The sequence below is a fragment of the Cornus florida genome, unplaced genomic scaffold (genome assembly GCF_030987335.1).
Source record: "Cornus florida cultivar Cherokee Brave unplaced genomic scaffold, ASM3098733v1 CherokeeBrave_3.0.0_Hap2_Chr11, whole genome shotgun sequence".
In the NCBI taxonomy this organism is placed as follows: domain Eukaryota; kingdom Viridiplantae; phylum Streptophyta; class Magnoliopsida; order Cornales; family Cornaceae; genus Cornus; species Cornus florida.
In genome coordinates, this window is record NW_026775581.1 from 118,210,030 (window position 1) to 118,230,669 (window position 20,640).

The 20,640-nt window shown below is 33.6% G+C and overlaps 2 protein-coding genes across 2 annotated transcripts; one reads left to right on the plus strand and one right to left on the minus strand.

Moving 5' to 3' along the window:
• Positions 1 to 12,523: 12,523 nt before the first annotated feature.
• On the plus strand, positions 12,524 to 15,255 carry LOC132284994 (probable indole-3-pyruvate monooxygenase YUCCA10). The gene is made up of 4 exons (XM_059787147.1): positions 12,524 to 13,150; positions 14,328 to 14,561; positions 14,655 to 14,777; positions 14,861 to 15,255. The coding sequence occupies exons 1-4, from the start codon at positions 12,539 to 12,541 to the stop codon at positions 15,050 to 15,052; spliced, it is 1,161 nt and encodes a 386-aa protein (XP_059643130.1). The 5' UTR covers positions 12,524 to 12,538; the 3' UTR covers positions 15,053 to 15,255.
• Positions 15,256 to 17,284: 2,029 nt separating this feature from the next.
• On the minus strand, positions 17,285 to 20,406 carry LOC132281961 (uncharacterized). The gene is made up of 5 exons (XM_059783607.1): positions 20,031 to 20,406; positions 19,223 to 19,724; positions 18,907 to 19,108; positions 17,999 to 18,481; positions 17,285 to 17,872 (listed from the first exon to the last, which is right to left on the minus strand). The coding sequence occupies exons 1-5, from the start codon at positions 20,404 to 20,406 to the stop codon at positions 17,435 to 17,437; spliced, it is 2,001 nt and encodes a 666-aa protein (XP_059639590.1). The 3' UTR covers positions 17,285 to 17,434.
• Between the last annotated feature and the right edge of the window lie 234 nt (positions 20,407 to 20,640).

Below are 20,640 nucleotides of genomic sequence, written 5' to 3' on the forward strand. Positions count from 1 at the left end.
TCCAATGGCTGCGATTGTACAAAAATTTTCTTTCCAGCTATAGGTTGGCGGCGAGCAATAAATTTTTTCTTTACAGATATTATATATATTTTCAATTTCATGGGTGGAGACCTTATAATACTCATTTAGGGACGCCAAAATGTCCATATCTATCATCTTATGGAAATCAGATTCTACTTCAAGTCAGGGATGTGCCCTTTAACTTTCAAACTGACCCATTTAACTTGATCTATCATCACTTACTCGTCATTCTTGTGGTTTAAGATGTTGGGAACTCAATTCAGTTTAATTCAAAACTCTCATTTTCATTCAAATTAAGGTTCAATCTTTATATATTAAAACACTATAGTGACACATTGTGTCCAAGAGAGGTATTGAGGTTGGTGGGGCCAAGGTCGATCTTATTTCTAACATTCCTCCACCCATATGTGTCATAACTCTTTTTGTGTGTTGGAGTTTTTGAGTAAGGTCAATGCCATTAGAAAGCTGGCTTCGAGACGTTCATTTGAGCACTAATTTGCCCGATAAAGAAGTAGAACATTTGGTATTCCCTCCAACACATTCAGATTCAGAAGATGATTCCCATCCAATTATCAAAAATTAAATCATGTTACAATTAAAAACAAGTATACTAAGGATTGATGATTTATTTGACCAGTTAAAGAGAACTTGTTACTTCTCGAATCTTGATACTTCACAAGGCACCAAGGCCAAGTGATCTTATCACTTGAGCCAATCCCTCGGGATTTTCAAGCCACCTTGTTGAATATGTAACAAAAAAATTCCAAGGCCTTATTTTGAATAAAACACTAAGTTTAACCATTTAAACCAACTCCAACATTGTAATAATCTAAAAATAGTAAATTAACAAATAAACAAAACAATTCTGATCAAATTTAATTTTAGAACGTATGGCAAAATAATCATGTTACTGAAAAAAAAAATGATATATCCGTTGGGGGTGTTAAATAATCCATGTTTGAAGTTAAAGCTAAACTCCGAAGGTTAGGAATTTGAGATCTATGTCCTCCGATAACCTACATGGTGATGAAAATTTTGGGAGAAGGGTTGCATGTGCTTGGCGGCCACCAAATGTGATGCATATTTGTTGATCACCAGTTCATTTGATTCATCAGTTGGAGAGCTTGTACTTTGCATCATAACCATCAATAATGAACCACAAAAATTGCAATTGTTTTCCATCTTTTGAAGAGTCTGCTTGAATGCCATCTTTTTAAAATTAACCTTAAATTAATGATCAATAGAAACAATGTACGTCAAACTTTGCTAAGTTTTTTTAGAATAGGCTTTTTCATAATTTCCAAAAAATCATTTTATATTTTTACGAAGAAATAAAACTCTCACCATTTTGACAGTGGATTTCTCATTTATTTCACCATTACACTGCACACTATTATAGAAATGATACTGATTTCATTCCACTGCACTAGTACATTTAGTTTTCAACATTTCAATGGATTATAATTCAATAAAAAGCTACTGTATTTTTTTTTTTCTTTTTTCTTTGACGAAATTAAGACAAAGATATATAATATGTAAGAGGACAAAACTAAGTCGGTCATGCATATGAAAATTTTAATGTAATTAGATTGTGTTTGATCGCATGAAATTGAAGTCTCAAAATTAGAATTAATAAAATTAAAAAATAATTTAGTTCAATTCTTTGATTTGTTGTCTGGGATGACACTAATTTTAATTCTATAGCTTCAATTCTCTGCAGCCGTCAATATTTTGGAAGGGCAAATCTGTTGAGGTCTGTTTTGTCTTTTTACTTCTTTAAAGGATCTGGATATATGTTCGAGCGCTCAGGGAATCATGGGTTAAGCAAGTGTAAAGCAAACCCTAATGATGGATCGGTGATCGACATTGCTGTGCACACATTTTTCTATCAGATCGAAGGTACATTTTGCAACTATATATATATATATATATTTACGTTTATTGTTGCTGAACCCTAATTTAACTTCCTTCAATCCGAAGCAGCGTCTCTGTATTTAACCTATGCATTTGGTATCACTTAGCTTTAGGGCTCAGTGTTAGAATGTGGTTATATTTGCAGAAGCTACGTTACTCAGTGTCCATATTGCAGAGGTAGAAACTTGATATTCATGCCAATAAACAAGGTTGTGGACAACCTATACAAGTATAGGCTGTTAAGGAATTAGGGTATTACAGATGGTAAAGAGGAATATGATGAGATGTGTAAAATTTCAGAGTATATAAGCACGAGAAGTATTCTTAGAGATGCATGTGCCAAATGTGTTATAGGAGGAAACATCTGTTATTCACTCACCTAATTTTCTTGAAAGGGGAATTTGAATAGGACATATTAGAAAGATGTTTGCAGGTTAAACAGTGTGAACTGCATCTGACCTGTAAGTAGTCTTTTTTTTTTTGCTCCATTTTAAGATGTTACTTGAATTGTTTGAGGAGGCACAATCGGATAGTAAAATATAGTCGGAGTTCCATACAAGGTTAAAAATATAATGTGTGATTTAGGTCTTGGCTACATGAATGTTGAAATGATTTTGTCTCTCTTTGGAAGGAGTATGAATGCATCAAGGAATTCCCAAATATGGGGTGTTTAGGTACAAATCCGAGGCAGGTAAGGGTGAGAATTCCTTACGATTTCTTTTCATGCCATGCCATTGCTATTTTCTTAACTGAAGTCACCTGAAAATGACATTGACGTCTACGGTGTAGATAAGTTAGAAGAGTTGTGGTGGATGGAGTTGTGAATAATGATGCTTTTACTAGACAAATCACAGGTCGCATGCAACTGTTTTTAAGGACTATAAATGACTTCTCTGCATATGCATTAAAATTGTAATTAATTATTCGTCACCGATATTGCTTGTCTATGTGATATTACTACCTTATATCTCTCTAATTTATATTATTAGGAGGAGATGACAACGAAGTACACACAGTGTTCTGAAATAGTGAAATGGTTGTCAATGGTTCCTAACCATAAATCTCAAGGCGCTATACTTGAGTAAGGGTGAGGCTGCAGAGACCAGTGCGTGAAGGCGATTAAGAGACTTAATCAAATAGAGGAGATCATGAAGGAGGGAATGGATCAAAGTTGAACACTATTTTCTGAAAGGATAAGGGATTATTTTCACTGTTCAACATAACTCAATAGGATGGGGGCAGGTATTTTTCTGAATGACGAAATTCGCATTTTCGTCATACTTTTGGTATTGGAATTGTCTTTTTTATGCATTCCTGCTACTAAAGGAAACAAATTATATTCGAACTTTGCATGATTCTTGTATAACGGGAGTTGAAAATTACCAGAATAACCTTTTAGAGGGAGACTCATAGATAAAATTGTTGTTTTCAGTTTCCTTATCCAAGAACAAATGTCTCAAATTTCTAGTCTAATCGGGCTTCTATTATATAGTTGTATTTTGTTCGGAATTTTCTTGTTAGGCAAGCCTTGGGCTACAAGGAATTGAGTTTAGACTCTATAAATTGATATCTAGGTTATGAGTTGAGACTTGAGAGTTTGAGAGAGGTATAGCTCATTAGGGAATTGATGGGCAGTGGTAGTTTATGGATTGGTAGAGTAGGAAAAACACTAGTATTACTGGTGGCGAGTGGATAGGCACGTGGAGTGGTACATGATGAAAAGACATATACATGGTAATATCTCTACGAAATCATAGTGGAATCTCTTCTCATCCATGGATGTAGGAGGTTTTGGCCGAACCACATTACATCTTATGTTTTGTGTGATTGCTTTATTGTCTTTCATTGGGTCTTGATGCTTGTGTGTTTCTGCTGCCCCAACATTAAACTCGAGTGAAGTTTGTTTTTTGATAGAAAACTGCAAATTTAACCTAATAATGAACTTCTGTCTTGTTAAAGTTCTTAAAAGAGTGCACTCTCTTCTCTGTTAGTGTCAATCTTGTTATCAAATTGAGTGGGAAATAGATTTTAATTACATAGGTTACCTATTAATTACATTTTAAAAATTAGAGCTTTTACTTTCAAGGAGGGTGATGGTGCTTGTAGTTAGTGTTGGTGGATGCCGTAAATTTTATATGCAGTCTAAATTTGACTCAACCAGACTTTTCTCTTCTTGTTCTTCTTCTTTGTCTTTAAATAAAGTTGACAAGTATACCTTTTCAAGTGACCTTTTAACTGAATTTAACCATTAGGGGTTATGTACCACTATCACATATCTAAGTTATAACTTGATTGTGATTTAAGGAACCATAATTTGCATTTACACATTTTTTTTTGGATAGGCAAGACATACATGGACACCAATCAGCCATACCACTTTCAAAATGTTGAGATTAGGTGGTTAATAGATTCATTTGAAGTGTTGCTTAGTAGTTCTATAACATTCATACCGTCCCTCAAATAGTTGAGATTGCTGAATTTTACATTACTGTTTAGTTTGCCAATCACAGTTTTTTTTTTTTTTTTTTTTTTTTAAATTTTTTATTTTATTTTTTATGTTGATTTGTTTTGGTTGTTTTAAGCACTTAAAAGGAAGGAAGATAATAGATGAACTTTTAGAATTTTAGTCTTGGAACTATAAATACACAGGTCCATATTTTCCCCTTGAGTTTTTTTATTTTTTATTTTTATTTTTTTATTTCAACAGTCAAGGCTTTTATTTATTTTTTATTTTTTTTTCCTAGTTGGTACTCGCACACACTTGTCTCCACTTGTCTCTTTTGAGACTTGAACCTCTAACCTCCCTTTGGGAAATAAGAGGTTGATACCGCTAGGCCACTGGCCCGTTGGTCAGTCAAGGCTTTTATTTATATTTTGAAATCTCTTATTTTTTGAAAATTTTATTATTCCTGGTAAGGCTGCATTCATCTTACCCTCCCTAGATCCCGCAATGGCGGGAGCCTCACTAATCCCTCTTTAGCTCATCAATCATAACATTTATCAAGCCTTCTGGATAAGTTAATGCTTGGATCGTTGACTGCTTAGGACAATGTCACTGATTGACTCCGTTTCCTATTATTTTAGTTGTGCCTTTTATCCTTTTGTTGTATTAATGGAATTGGTCAGGCCAGAGCGTGCCATTCTCAGACTCTGTGTATGTCATAAGGAATTAAGATCCCTTTATGTGGTTACAAATCATTGGTAAGGGGCATGCCTTACACTCCAGAACAAGAATTTGCAGGTTTGGTCAGGTGTAAACCATCAAACTGAATTCGGGGTTGAGTCATGTTTATGTAGATGTTTGGTAGATCCCTTTTTAGATCCTTTCATTGGGTTAGCAATATTTGATTTGGAATATGAATGTGCTATTAAATGCGGCATTGATTCAAGAATAGTCTCTAGTGATAAGTGATATGGAATTGAGCATTGAAAGCAAAATGCCCCAATCACCTCATTTCTAATTACCCACCTATGCTTTGTGATATCTGGGAATTTTACTACATATAGAATCTGAGATTGATGTATTAAATCAAATGGGACAAAAACCATGCTCTACAAGAGAAGATTCGAGAATTTAGATATCACAGCTTTTAGAATAAAGTTGTTACTGATGCGCAGGCTAATTAAATACTTCTATGCTATTATTGAGTTTATTGCGAAGGAAGTTACAGAATTTCCCAGGAATGTGAGGTGCTATTTGGTAAACATTTTGAAATCACATTTTTTTATTTCAATACCTAAGATCACTTTATATTTTGCTTTCAACTGCAATGAATGCTACCCTAAGTAATTAATTGTACAAATCGAATTGAAAAAGGAGGGTAGACGAGTGGTAGCCTTTAAAGCTTGCTGGGGTTTCTATGGGTGCTAGATATGGTAACCATTTAAATACTAGACCCTAAGTTGCACGTGCATAAACACGGATACGACATTATAAAGATATGCCGACACGTCAAATCTTAAAAGAGTATGGCATGGACACGGAATCGACGCAACTATATAAATATCAATTTTTATTTATATAAATCTATTGAATAAAAAATTATAAAAAAAATTATTTTATATACGAAGTTGTATAATTCTGAAGATGAAACTTGTGAATATCATAAAGATCATTAGATTATATATGCTACTATTTTCCTACCTTATCATTACAATTATTTATTTTTCATAAATGAAGAAGTGTCATTGGCATGTTTGATTTGTTGTGATCATGTATCCAGTGTCAAATTATCTTAAAGAAGGAAGGTTTGACAATTTGGGCTATGTTTTAATTATTTCCAAGATTGTCGAGCATGACTAGTCTTGAATGTTTGTCTTACATATGATTTTCAGTGAGAGTGTCTGGGATATGTCGGTCTAATGTGTTGGCTTTAAGTGCCAAAATAATGAAATTTATTTTTAAATTAAGGACACGTCCATGAAGTGCGAGTCATGTGTCCATAAAGTATCTGTATCCAATACACGTGCGAGATGGGAACGGCACCACTGTAGAAGTGTCCTTGCTTCTTAGATCGAGATCATGTTGCCAAAATAATGAAATTTATTTTTAAATTAAGGACACGTCCATGAAGTGTGAGTCATTTGTCCAAGGGTGTCCATAAAGTATCTGTATCCAATACATGTGCGAGATGGGAACGGCACCTCTGTAGAAGTGTCCTTGCTTCTTAGATCGGGATCATGTTGCTTTCTTATATTCAAATGAAAGAGAAGGCTAGAATCCATGATTCTTTGATTGGATCATGATGCTTTCTTGTGTTCAAATTCAAATAAAAAGAAAGGATAGAAAACTAACCTATTGCTAGTTCTCTAGTCTGAATATCTGACAATATTGTACTGACAATATATACTGCCCAATTGATTAATTCCATCTTCTAATATCTAACCATAGCTGCAGGTTAGAGCAAGAAAAGTATTTGCCCATTTTCAGTATGAACTGCCTATTTTTAAGACACTTTTGATAGTTTGACACTTGTGTTAACACTTATTCTGCCATCAGTAGTAAGATGATGTTTTGAGGTGACATTAATATGGTACTTATTAAATTGGTAGTTGTTAGACTCCTATGCATGCCATTTTTTTTGTGCTTATGTTAATTTGATGTCTATTATTGTGGCTTTTGTTGATAATTAATATAAGACTCTTAATCCTTAATTTAATGCATATTTGTTTGTTAACAACTAATTGATAATTTTAATGAATCTACATATCAATGCGTTTATTAAATCCTGCAGAAAGTTGCTGATGTTTTTTTCCCTTCATAATTCTTACATTATATGGGACTGAAGATGTCCTTGCTAAACATGACCACTTACTACATCTATTAGAAACATTGCAGGTCTGGATGAAAAAAATTGAAAAAAAAAAAAATTCAATTTGGGACTTTATTTCATATAAGTTGGGGAACAAAATTGTCATGTAATAGAAGTATTTGCAACAAAAAAAGTCAACTTTTTGCCATAGTAGATTCTCTGTCGCAGTTGTCTAACCATTTCCTATGGAAGTCACTTGTCACAAAAATGTTAACCTTTTGCTACAGTAAGTAGATGCTCTGTCCAATTGTCTAAATATGCGCTGCAGCGCTGTGATCTTCCTTCGGAAATAGTTCAATCAGACGACAAAATATTACTGTTGCAAATAGTTATTTACGTCAAATGGTATCTGCGCCCCACTTACGTAGAGTATTTATGAGGGACAACTGGTCCGTTATCAACTAATTATTGACAGCCACGTGAATATGTGATAAGCAGCGGGTACAGAGCCGTCGCAACAAATTTGAGGCGATGATTCTGGCTTTTTGTGATTGATCAGTGATTTTTTTTTTTTCATTACAGATATTTCACGTGTTAATGATGTGGTGTTGCCGTTCGGACTAAAATATATTAGACGCCTACTATTATATGTTGTTGTCTTGTATACCTCAATCCAAAAAGTATGAAGTACATATAACTGAAATATCGTTAGTGGTTTTCGAGTGACTTTATGTAAGTAGACCCACTATATATGCTCATAAATTGCTGGTAAACCAAATACCTTTTAGCCACCCAATCAGCTAACCCTAAAACTAGATTGGTGCAAGTCAATACCTAGAGGCTAGAGCTCCACAACTTGCTCCTATAATAATTTGTCTTTTTGTTTTTTCTTTGATGAAAGACTAGTATCCAGTACGGTCTTTGTTAATAAAGTGTGTTCAGAACCTAATCTTTAATTTATTTGCATAAAGTAATTTATTGACTTTTTTGCCTTGTCTAGCCTCTTGTTCTTCTTCAATGGGAATGACCTTTGTTGTTGTACATATAGTATCTCCTTAATATAGTTTATTGTTGGGACTTGTTTATCAAATTCCTAGTTTAATTAGGTTTCTATTTTATTATGTAATTTTTAGACAATTCTTTGGCTCCAAGGAATTGTAATCCTTGTCCAACAAGGAATTGTGTTTGTAACTCTATAAATAGATACCTAAGCTGAGTGTTGAGACATCTGGGATTGATAGAGATGTAGTCTTATGAAGGAGTTAATGGGTAGAGATAGTATATGGGTTGGTAGAGTAGGATTCGGAAAAACATTAGTGGCACTGGTAGCGAGGAGATAGACTCGTGGAGAGGTACTTGGTTAAAAGGCATCTATGCGGTGTTGTTAGTACTCTCCTGTTGTAATATCTTCACGAATCATAGTGAAGTCTCTTCTCATCCGTGGATGTAGGTCGGCTTAGGCCGAACCACATTAAATCTTATGTTTGTGTGCGATTGATTTGTTAGCTTTCATTGGATCTCGTTGTTCGCACGCTTCTGTCACCCCTAAAAAATTTGTATTAGAATCAAAGGTGAAACAGATCCAGAAAACACAAGGATCTCAACAGAACAAGTTTCAGTTGCAAGTGGAGTCTATCGGCTTGTTTGATCACGATGGTTAAAAAATTGTGATGGGTTTCATGGCATGGAGTTCGAGTAGTCAAGGTGAAGCTTTGGAGGTTTGATTTATCGAGCATTGTGTAGTGTGGGCAATCACAATTTTTCAGGAGGATCATGACATCTTGGTATGCAATCCACAGAGTATGGAAGAATTGGCTCTTTGGGTTAAAGTCCTTAAATTAGGTTGAGTCGTGGAAAAGATCGTGGGTTGAAGTCCCTAAAGAGTGATTTGGCTTGCGTGCAATATTGTAGCTGCAATGAATCAATGTTGTGGCAAGTGATGATTGACCGGATGGAATGAGTCAAGGTGGAGTTTGTTGGGACTTGTGTCTCAAATTCCTAGTTTAATTAGGTTTCTATTTTCGTGTTGTATTTTACTAGGTAATTTTTAGACAAGTCTTGAACTTCAATGAATTGTATTTGTAACTCTATAGATAGATATGTAGGTTGTGTGTTGAGACTTATGAGATTGAGAGAGATGTAGGTGTTGTTTGATAAAACTGAAAATTATGTATTGAAAATCTAAGTACTGAATTTTAAGCGCTGAAATTTTAAGTGCTGAATGTATTAATTTGAAAACCCGTTTGATAATGTTTTAGTTTTAAGTACTCAATTCATTAAAATTGTTCATTATATACAAAAGTTGAAGTCTGAAAGTTGTACAGATTACATTTTTGCCCTCAATATATGGTACTCATAACAATTTTATATATATAATATAAAAATATTAATAAAATAACCACATTAATTCACTCAATGAAATATATCAATTTAACAATGAATAATAATGTCAAATAATCATAAAAAAAATAAAACTCTTATTTAGAAATAGAATTATATTATATAAATAATTGATGAAAATTTAAAATATATTGATTTTGGATTACATAACATATATGTAGGATATCGAAAAAGGTGCTACAAAGATTAAAGAAAGTAAAATTTAAAATATATGGGTTTTGGATTACATAATATTTGTTAAATTGTTATGTAGGATATCGAAAAATGTGTTACAAAGATTAAAGAAAATAAAATTTAAAATATATTGATTTTTGATTACATAATATTTATGTATGGTATTGAAAAGGGTGTTACGAAGAAAGTACATGAAAAAGAATGGAATAGAATTCTATTATATAAATAAGGGATAGAAAATTTAAAATATATGGGCTTTCGATTATATAATATTTATGTACGGTATCGAAAAGGATGTTAAAAATATTAAAGAAAATAGGTGAAAAAGAATTCTTATCTATAAATAGAATTCTATTATATAAATACTGGTGTTAAATCAATTTGAATAGGTAACCAAAGAGACGTGTTTATAATATAATACGTAGAATTATTATGATTATTATTATTATTTTGGGAATTTGGTAAAATTATATATTTTTTAAAGAATAGAGAGAACTCACTCTATTTCCAGATGCAGAGAGAAATCGCAAAGAGAATAATGAAACTGCAAAGAGAAGTCTAGAAGAGAGCGTGATTATTTGAGGGTAGAGTAGTCATTAAAAAAATAGTTTTAAAACCTAATCACTTACCGTCTTCTGCGATAAGCGATAAGCAACCATTTCCTCGCTTAAAATTTTGGCCTCTTTTAAGCGGTTCTTACCATATTAAGCGGTATCCTAAAATTTTATCAAATGCACTTATTTTTAAAAATCACTTACCGTCTTTTGTATTCAGCGCTTAAGTAGGAAATCAAACAGGCCCATAGTCTCATGATTGAGTTGATGGGTAGAGATAGTTTACAGGCTGGTAGAGTAGGAAAAACACCAGTGCCACTAGTAACAAGGATAGAGGCTTGTAAAGTGGTACATGGTGTAAAAGCATGTACATAGTGTTGGTACTCTACTGCTGTAATATCTCTACGAATCATGGTGGAATCTCTTTTGATTATTGGATGTAGGCCGGTTTTGGCCGAACCACATTATATATTGTGTTTGTGTATGGTGATTGACTTGTTGGCTTTCATTGGATCTCATTGTTCGCGCGCTTCCGCTACCCCAACATTTATTTGTAAAAAAAATAAAAAATAGATGTCTCATACAAGATGAATTATGTGCAACCATATTGATAGGTAAAACTAGGTTTGTATACCAATTGGATTTAAATTGGGGTATCTAAATTAGCTCCAATAAGAAAATAATCTGATTCAATCCAATCTTATAATATAATGACAACTCAACACTAATTATATAAATTAGAATTTTCGCAATCATCTCGGTTATCAACTTGATTGTATTAACTCTAGTCCATTGAATAAGCCTAGGAGAAACAAAAAAGACTTCCCAGTTTTGGTCCTACCATAGCGGGTACTCTAGAAGGGAGGACTGGAGAGTCTAGACAAACCGAATCCTTGGTATTTGACAAAGTGACTGCTCTGAAGCTCGAACCCTTGCTAATGGTACTGATGCTCAAGCATTTTATGCTAAAGTAACGAATCCATATTACCCTAGAATCTTTTCTATCTAAACTACTAATTATTTACTAGTTGGTATGGTTTGGTTACAGACATATATCTATTTAAAGAGGTTAGGAGTTTAAAATCGTACTAGTTTATGTGGCTCTTATGAGATTTAGGTTAGGGTTACACGTTTGCTCGTGGGAAAAATAAGCACATCTGTGATTAAACAATAAATGAATCAACAAGAACCATACTGCCCTTATTATGACATCTTACAATAGACATCTAATTTTAGATGAGATTATTCCAATTGACCTCCCTATATAAGTACTTCTGAATAGAGAATTGCTTTCCAATGTATCAGGTAATCCAAGAAAAGGGAGAAAAAATTGGTGAACTATGTTTTTGTTAGCTAGTTCAGCTTAAGCCGTTATTATGTATCATGTAGATTTCTTAGTTATGTTAGTTAAATGAAATCCTCCAAGGTTTGCAAATGCCATGCCGCCATTTAACTTATTAACCAAAACCGTTGTCCTAAAATGCAGCAAAAACTCATGCATTTTTGGCTAAAAGTTCCCTTAATATCAAGAATGTGTTAACTTTTAAGTTAAACTAATACACTACTGCGCATCGAGTGTTTCATAAATTTATTCGTTATCTTCATCGAAAGCGGCATAATACATGCTTAAAGAAAATCATTGACTACCAGGAAGATGTTTCTAAGCTAGGTTCAATGCCATTTACTTAACTGTTAAGCAGTAATCTTATGCATGAGCATAACTTACGAGTTTTGAAGTTTGTGGATTTCTGAGAAGAAGATAAGCTGCATTTAATGTGTAATTATACTTATAACAGTTACTAAAAAAAAAATAATAATAATGAATAGCTCCATGCATGCATTTGGCACCATTCACCTTTTACTTTGTTTTTATCATCAAAATACAATGAATAAGCTAAAAGGACAAAATATATAAAAGCAAAACTTAATTTTGATAATGGAACCCTCCCACTTGGTTTAGCACTAAGGTTAGAAAGATCATAACCATAGTCGAAGTGTATATACAATTGGGGTTATGTAGTGATGACAATACCTGATCTAGAATGTGGTCGAGGATTCTTTATCGTCCGTTTCAGTAGAAAATTGTACTCTACCAACACGTCTCCCGCTCCATAGAACAAGTGGACGTACGTAATTATTTTGATGCGACTTTCTTCCATTACAAAGCTTCTTGTGGAAATCAGAAAACCAAAACCAAGAAAGGGAGAGGAGTAAATATCTACAATGGAGGAAGTGATGGTAGTCATTGTAGGAGCAGGTCCTTCTGGCCTAGCTACCTCAGCTTGTTTATCACGTCTTTCTATTCCAAACCTAGTTTTGGAAAGGGAGGACTGCTCGTTCTCTCTGTGGAAAAAGAGAAGCTATGATCGGCTTCACCTGCATTTAGCTAAACAATTTTGTAGCCTTCCTTTCTTTGAGCATTCACCAAAAAGTCCCGTTTTCATGTCGAAAAATGCCTTCATTAGGTACGCAGATGACTATGTTTTGCGCTTTAATATAAGCCCTCTTTACTGTCATTCTGTTGAATCGGCTGATTATGAGGAAGGCAAAAATAGATGGCAGATTGTAGTGAAAAATACCATCTCTGGGGAGATGAAGGTATATGTTTCAGAGTTTTTAGTTGTTGCTTGTGGTGAGAACAGTGCCGGCTATATCCCTATGCTGCCTGGTCTGGAAAACTTTAGTGGCGAAGTTGTCCATTCCAGTGAGTATAAGTCAGGTTTAAGGTTTCAGGATAAAAAGGTTTTGGTTGTTGGATGTGGAAACTCCGGAATGGAGATAGCTTATGACCTATCAAATTTCGGAGCCCACACTTCAATTGTGGTTAGAAGCAAGGTAAGACTCCCCCCCGCCCCCCGCTCAAAGGTTTTGCATGTGCGTAATTCAATTTTTTTCTTGATGCATTTCATGGATCTGGGAAAGACTTGCATCAACTTGGATGTGTTTACATGTGTATAATTCAGTTCTTTTTATGCATGTCACGGATCTGGGCAAGATTTGCATCAACTTGTATGTTTTTGCGTGTGTATAATTCAATTTTTTTATGCATGTCACAGATCTGGGATTCAACTTGTCTAATCATAGATTAGTATTAGATAATCTCTGGTAATGTTCATTTTATATATATATATTTTGAGAACCAAAGAAAATAACTTGATGCAGTACAAAAACAATGGAGTTTTTACATGTATTTAAAGCCTTGATCCACAAATTAAAATGACAAATCTGACTTTAAAATTCTAGGAACTAAAATAATATAATTATGATATATTATATTTTTCATATAACAGTAGGGTAAATTTATGAACAATGAAGTCATGCGATATTTTAGTTTCCTAATTCTCCTGCATGACGGAGTTGACCAGATTTCGTTGGATCTTTTTTCAAGTTTACAGTAATAGTACAGGATACAATTTGAAGCATAAAAATAATTTATGGTAATTATATCCCCTGTAATTAGCACTTTTTCTTAAATGAAGTTTTGTTTTTGTTTTTGTTTTCCCTCCTATTAATTTTTGTAATTCAATGTACTAGCTATAACTTGTGAACTATATATGTATGCAGATTTATGTACAAAGTCATTTAGTCTTGGTTTCCAATCTTCCTTTTTAAGTTCTTCGTAGCCTTTTTCTTTTAATTCAACACTATTTTATTCATAAATTACAAATCATAGTAGGAAATGTTTATGATTTAGATAAATTCGGTTTTATGTGCTTCAAATGAGTTCTCCGGCAATAATGCTACCCATCATATTTTAATGTGTCAGTCCATGCACCCCAAAATTCTTTCTTGGGACGTCCTTTTAAACTGGTATATATGTCTGATGAAACCCTAATCAAAGATGAATAGCCACTAATATCGATACTATTCTTTTATGGAACATGTGTTCTTGATCAGTTGATGTCATGCTAGGCTAAATGAACAAACAAACTCTAAATGCTTATTCAATTTTGGATGGTGATGAAAAATCGATTTATGCTTTACTTGATTTTCATTCGTGTATTGGTTGCAGTTTCATGTTCTGAGCAAAGAAATGGTATTGATTGGACAATTGTTGTTCAAGTATCTCTCGGTTTCTGAGATTGACAATTTCATCACAGTGCTCGCTGAGCATAAGTATGGCAATTTATCCAAGTATGGGATTCATCGACCAGCAGAAGGCCCATTTTATCTTAAAGGGACAACTGGTAGATCTCCCGTTATCGATGTTGGAACTGTTGAGAAAATTCGTTCCAGAGCGATAAAGGTATACACAACAGTGAATATTACAGAGAAAATGATAGTTCAAGGAACATTTGTTTTGGCATGCTCTCATTCTATGAGTGTTGATGATTATTAGGTTTTTCCGGCAATATCATGCATCAAAGAGGAATTTGTGGTGTTTGAGAATGGTGACCAGCAACAAATTGACGCAATAGTTTTTGCAACGGGATACAAAAGCACAGCCAAAAATTGGCTTAAGGTTATTTAATCATATAAATCTGGAATCTCACTTTTCTCTTTTATTGGTATGATACCCTAATGAATGCTTTGTAATATGTGCAGGACTACGGCTATGTTCTCAATGAAGGTGGAATGCCCAAAAACCATTTCCCATTCCACTGGAAGGGTGAAAACGGCATATATTGTGCCGGTTTATCAAAAATGGGATTGGCCGGGGTGTCGTCAGACGCCATTGCTATTGCCGATGACATTAAAATGGCTATGAGCGGCAAAGAAGGAAAGCGTGATGGATGAACTTTACCTTCTTTTGTGAACTGCTGTAACAAAAATATATATATATATATGTACTTTCTTTAGTGTGTATATATATGAGCTATATGTGTGAACTATTGTATTGTCCTTCCAGTTCTTGTGAACTCCTGTAACAAAAATATGTATATATGTACGTTTTTTCTAGCGTAAATATATGAGCTATAATTGTGAACTATTATATTGTCCTTCCAGTTCTTGTTTTGAGTTAGCATTCGGAGTCATCTATTTTTCTTTGATATGCCCGCCAAGGATAACTGACTATATAAAGACCAATTTATTGTTATTCAAGCTTGCTGCGAAACGTCCTACAATATGGGTTCAGTATAATACCAGCATGTAAAAAAAATGCTGTGTTCTAAGAAGGGTTTTGGGGGTTCTTGTGGTTGTTTCTTCTTTTGGTTTTCCGTCTCCATTGGATTGCTATTTGTACTGCTTTATTCTTTCCGTTTCCTCTTTCCCTGTTCTCCTTTTTTTTTCTTTTTTTCTTTTTTTTTTTTTTTTTTTTTGTCAGTCGGTTCTTTTTGTTCTTTTCTTAGGCTTTTTAATTATTTTTTTCGAGTCCTTTTCTGTGTTGTCGTTTATTCTCTCTCCTTATTTTCCGCTTGTCCATTTCTGTATTACCTTCTCTGACTAATGACTCCCATCTTTTCTTTCTTTGGCCTCGTATTCCTGTTATATATATAAATATATGAGAAAGACAGTTCTTTTTGTTGTTTTCTTAGGCTTTTTTAGTATTTTTTGTTTGAGTCGTTTTCTGTGTTGTCATTTATTCTCCTTATTTTTCTCTCGTCATTTCTGTATTACCTTCTATGAATCGATCTTTTCTTTCTTTTGCCTCATATTCTTTATATATATATATTTATTTTACGATTTTATATGATTTTTAATAACATTCATGAACATCATTATTATTATTACTATGTATTATAAAATATTATTATAAGATATTATTATTATTATTATTTTTATTTTGATTATTCAATGATTAATTTACCAATTTTGCTAGTAAATAATAAATAAATAAACCTCTTTATTCTGAGCAATTTTTAAGATAACTCTTGGTCTTCCAATTCCAATTGCTTGTGGTGATATTGGAGGAAACAATTGTTGTTTGGGTTGGGCTGCTATTTGGGCCTTATTTGTAATCATCTTATTTGAGTAGTTATGTTGTTGTTGTTGGGCCTGCTCGTCTGGCCTTACTTGGGCCCACACTGTACATCATTACATATATGATACATATATATATATATATATATATATATATATTTATAGAAATACAATTTTGCTTTAGCGTTCGGGGAAAAAGAAAAACCTTCAGCATATTATTAGAAATGAAAAAATCATATATATATATATATATATATTTATTTATTTTTCAAAAAAATTCACATGTTCAACTTCCTTTGCTTCTTGCTACTTTCTTCATGAAGAAATGTAGGACAGCAAGCCCAAACTAGGAATTAACCCAAGCCCAAATTTTGAAAACTAGCCGTTCAAGGCAGCAAGTGAAAGCCGTTCAGTGAGCGGACATAATTCACAATAATAATAATAATAATAATAATAAAAAGAGAGTAAATTACATGACATCCCTTAAAGTTTTATCAATATACACTAATTTTTCCTATTATTTGTCAAATTACATTAATCTCCCTATTAGACTTGTCAAGTTTGTAATTACATTTCTGTCCTTATATATATATATATATATATATATATATAGTATTTTATTGAAATAAACATATCTTTCAAGGGTAGAATAGAAATCTAAAATTACAAAATTGCTAATATCGGTATTTTTTTGTTATTGACGGATAAGAAAGGGGAGGTATGTGTTACTTATATACAAATCTCAAAGGAGATAAATGTAATTTGACAAATAATAGAGGAAGTCAATGCACATTATGAAAACTTCGAGAAAAGTGAGTGTAATTTATTCTTAAAAAAAATGAGTACCACAAAACCACCAATGCTGGAGTAATGGGAGTGATTTTTTTATCCCTCTTCTTTGGATTAGTTAAACAATTCACACACACACAATTTCATCCCAATCGTATTAAATCGAAAGATCAGTTCAAAATGGTGAACATTGGTACACAAGCCACTATTTTGAGTATGAACTTTCATATAAAAAAAATTCCAAGGTCTTATTGTTTAATAAAACACAATTTAAACAAAATCCAACATTGTTTCAAGTTGATCAAAGGTCCTCAACATCATATTCTCTTTGCTTTTTTAACCCCAAAAAAATACACTTCTAACAAAATTTATTTCTGACAAAACAGTCAAGTTACAAAATTAATATATGATATATATGTTTGTATATATATATATATATATGTTAATAATCTATGTTTGAAGTTTAAGCTAGACTCTGAAGGTCAGGAGGTTGAGATCTATGTCCTCCGGCACCCTACGCTTTGATGGGAATTTTGGTAGGAGAGTGGCCATGTGCTTGGCTGTCTCCAAATATGATGCATAATTCCTGATCACCCCATCATCTTTGGCCTTCACATTGATGTGTTCTTTTGATTCATCAGAGTTTGAGTTTATATTCTGCATAATAGCCATCAATGATGAACACCAAATGTTGCAATTATTCTCTAAATTTTGGAGAGTCTCCTTGAATGCCTTCTTCTTAAATGTCCATGCACCAGTTTTCCAATTGAAGTGGTACAAGGGAAGGAACCTCTGCCCATATATGGCTATGAATTCCAATGCAGCTAAAATGAACTCAAATTCCTCAATGGACATGTAGTAAGGAAAACTAACCCTCGTCCATCCAGGCTTCACTCCGTTATAACCCTGTTGATAAAAGAAAATTAATGATCAATGGAGACAAATAGGGTACGTTTTTTTTTTTTTTTTTTTTTTTTTATAGTTTTCTGAAAACAATTTTTTTGTTTTTACGGGAAAAAATGTAAGTCTTACCTTTTTGACAGCGGTTCTGAAGGCAAGTGAATGAGGCTTGTCAACGTTGAGCAAACTGTGACCATAAGGTCCAGCACAGGCGCACCCACCTCGAGCCTGGATGCCAAAGAGGTCATTCAGGAGCTTCGCGACGAATGGACCATGAAGAGGCTTATCTCTCTTGTTACCTGTCTCGCTCCACATGTAGAGACCATTTGTGTTGCTCTCAGAATACATTTCAGCTGATGAAGAATAGGTGGTAGAGTAAACAAGAAAAGACATTATAGCTAGTCTCTTGGCCTTTGTATTTCCTAAAACACATATGTTTTGATTTGGTACAAGTCTTTCAAGTGCTTTCTCTATATAGATTTGTTCTTGTCTTTCAATCACTTCATAACCAATGTATTCTTTTACCCAAAATGCCAACGCTGCCCTAATTTTCTGGATGATTGGTGGAGTTCCAGCATCCTCTCTTTCTTCTATATCCTCCACGTATAATGTGTCCTGAAAATTAATTCAAGATTAGCATAGTTAAATATTTGACTAGTCGAACTAAGATTTGCATTTATAAGACGTACGTTACATCGTTGAATCAATAAACACAGGAAAAAAAATGTTTGTTAGCTAAGATTTTCCTTGCACGATACATCAATTTCTTGTCACACTTGCTGGAAAATTTTGGACAGTCAGATAATTCATTAATTAATCTTTTCATGTGTTGTACGTTGACAAAAAAATTATATTTATGTTTGAATTAATCTAAATTTACATATAATTGTATGTGCCGTCATTGGGCATTAGTTTTCAACTGAGTTAATTAATTAAGCAAAAGTCAGACCACTCTACTGATTAAATTCAATTTAGTCAATTAGGTAATACTAAAATGACATGACCAAAAAATTAAATGTTGGTGATAGTGTTTACGTTACCTCTTCATTGAAGCCATTGACAAAATCAACAGTTCCACCTCCGCAAGTTGATGGAGGTGAAGACTTTAGCCGATACAGTGCCTTGCTCAGCACAAGGATGCCTGGTGAGCCCGGTCCGCCGAGAAACTTGTGGGGACTAAGGAAAATTGCATCATAGCCATCGATCTCTCTTGATCTCATATCAATCTCCACATATGGACCACTGTCACACATACATTATTTGAGGTCAATTTGATAAACACAATCATGCAATTTATTAAAATGACACAAATTAACATTAATATAATATAAAAAAAGGATAAAATAATTTGCATACCTTGCTGCAAAATCAAAGCATACAAAGCCTCCATGTTGATGAAAAAGCCGGGAAAGAGCGAGTGTGTCGGATTTAATTCCGGTGACATTACTACAAGCTGAGAAAGAACCCAAAATAGGGCGGTTGGTGGATTGGTAAAACTCGAGTTGGAGTGTTAGAGCTTCCATGTTTAACAAGCCATTTTCATCTAGACCGATCTCTATCACCTCCGCGAGGCTTTGACGCCATGAGAGGAGGTTCGAGTGGTGCTCATAAGGCCCAACAAACACTACCCATCTTTCTTCACTGGTTAGGGTTTTTATTAGTCTCTCTCTCAAGATGGAGGGAACAGTAATTCCCATAACTTCTTGGAGCCTTTTGATAGCTGCTGTTGTGCCCGAACCACAAAATATGATTGAATCATCTTCTCCACAGCCTAAGCATCTCTTCACGTATTCTGTTGCCTGATGCACCATTTTTGTGGTTCGATGCCCTACATAGCTGTCACTGGTGTGACTATTGCCTATACATACATACATACATATATATATATATATATATATATATATATATATATATATATATATATATCATACCAAAAAAAATTTAAATTAAATGTAACATATATAATCATATGATCAAATTTTCTCTCAAAGTTTTGATGCATGGTTGCAGTACAATATATCGACCAAAATGACTGCTTCAATAAGAATTTGATACTTTTTTCAACCAAATGAAGTTGAATTTTCTTGAAATTAAGCATATATAAGGAACTTGAAATACATACATACATATATATGTATATATAAATTATAATTGACTTGCTTACCATAGAAAGGGAGGACATTATTGATGATGTAGTTTTCAATGTAGTGCAGACACCGGGCTGAGGCGGTGTGATCAGCATAGGTGAGCCTGCGTTTTCCAAAGGGGGAATCGAATTTGGCATCGTCCCCAATGATTTGAGAACGTAGCCATAATAGTCTATTGTCTGCAGAATCACTACGCGATATACACTTCTCCAATAAATCAAATGAGTCCACACGAGAACTCAGATCATCGGACGATGACTGAGAATTAGTACTACTTGCTCTAGGTGAGCTGATCATGATCATGGCGCTAGTACAGTCTATGCCATGGTTTGGATGGTCAATAATGTTTTGACCACTTAGGGTGTCTCCTAACGTGGTTTGCAAAAATTCCATGTTTAGAATTTGAAGATGAAAGGGATATTGATCATCAGTGTCAATGGTGATTAATTTATATATATGATGAGAATTAAGCAGGTGAAGAGAAAAGTGAATGCAAACAGTATGAAAAAGATGCATATCCAATTGGTCAACTAGAGAATTTAGGTAGGGTTGGTTTAAAAAAAAGAGAGAAACAAAAACTGGAGGAATGAAACTTGGTATTGTATATAAAAATTTACATGCATCCAC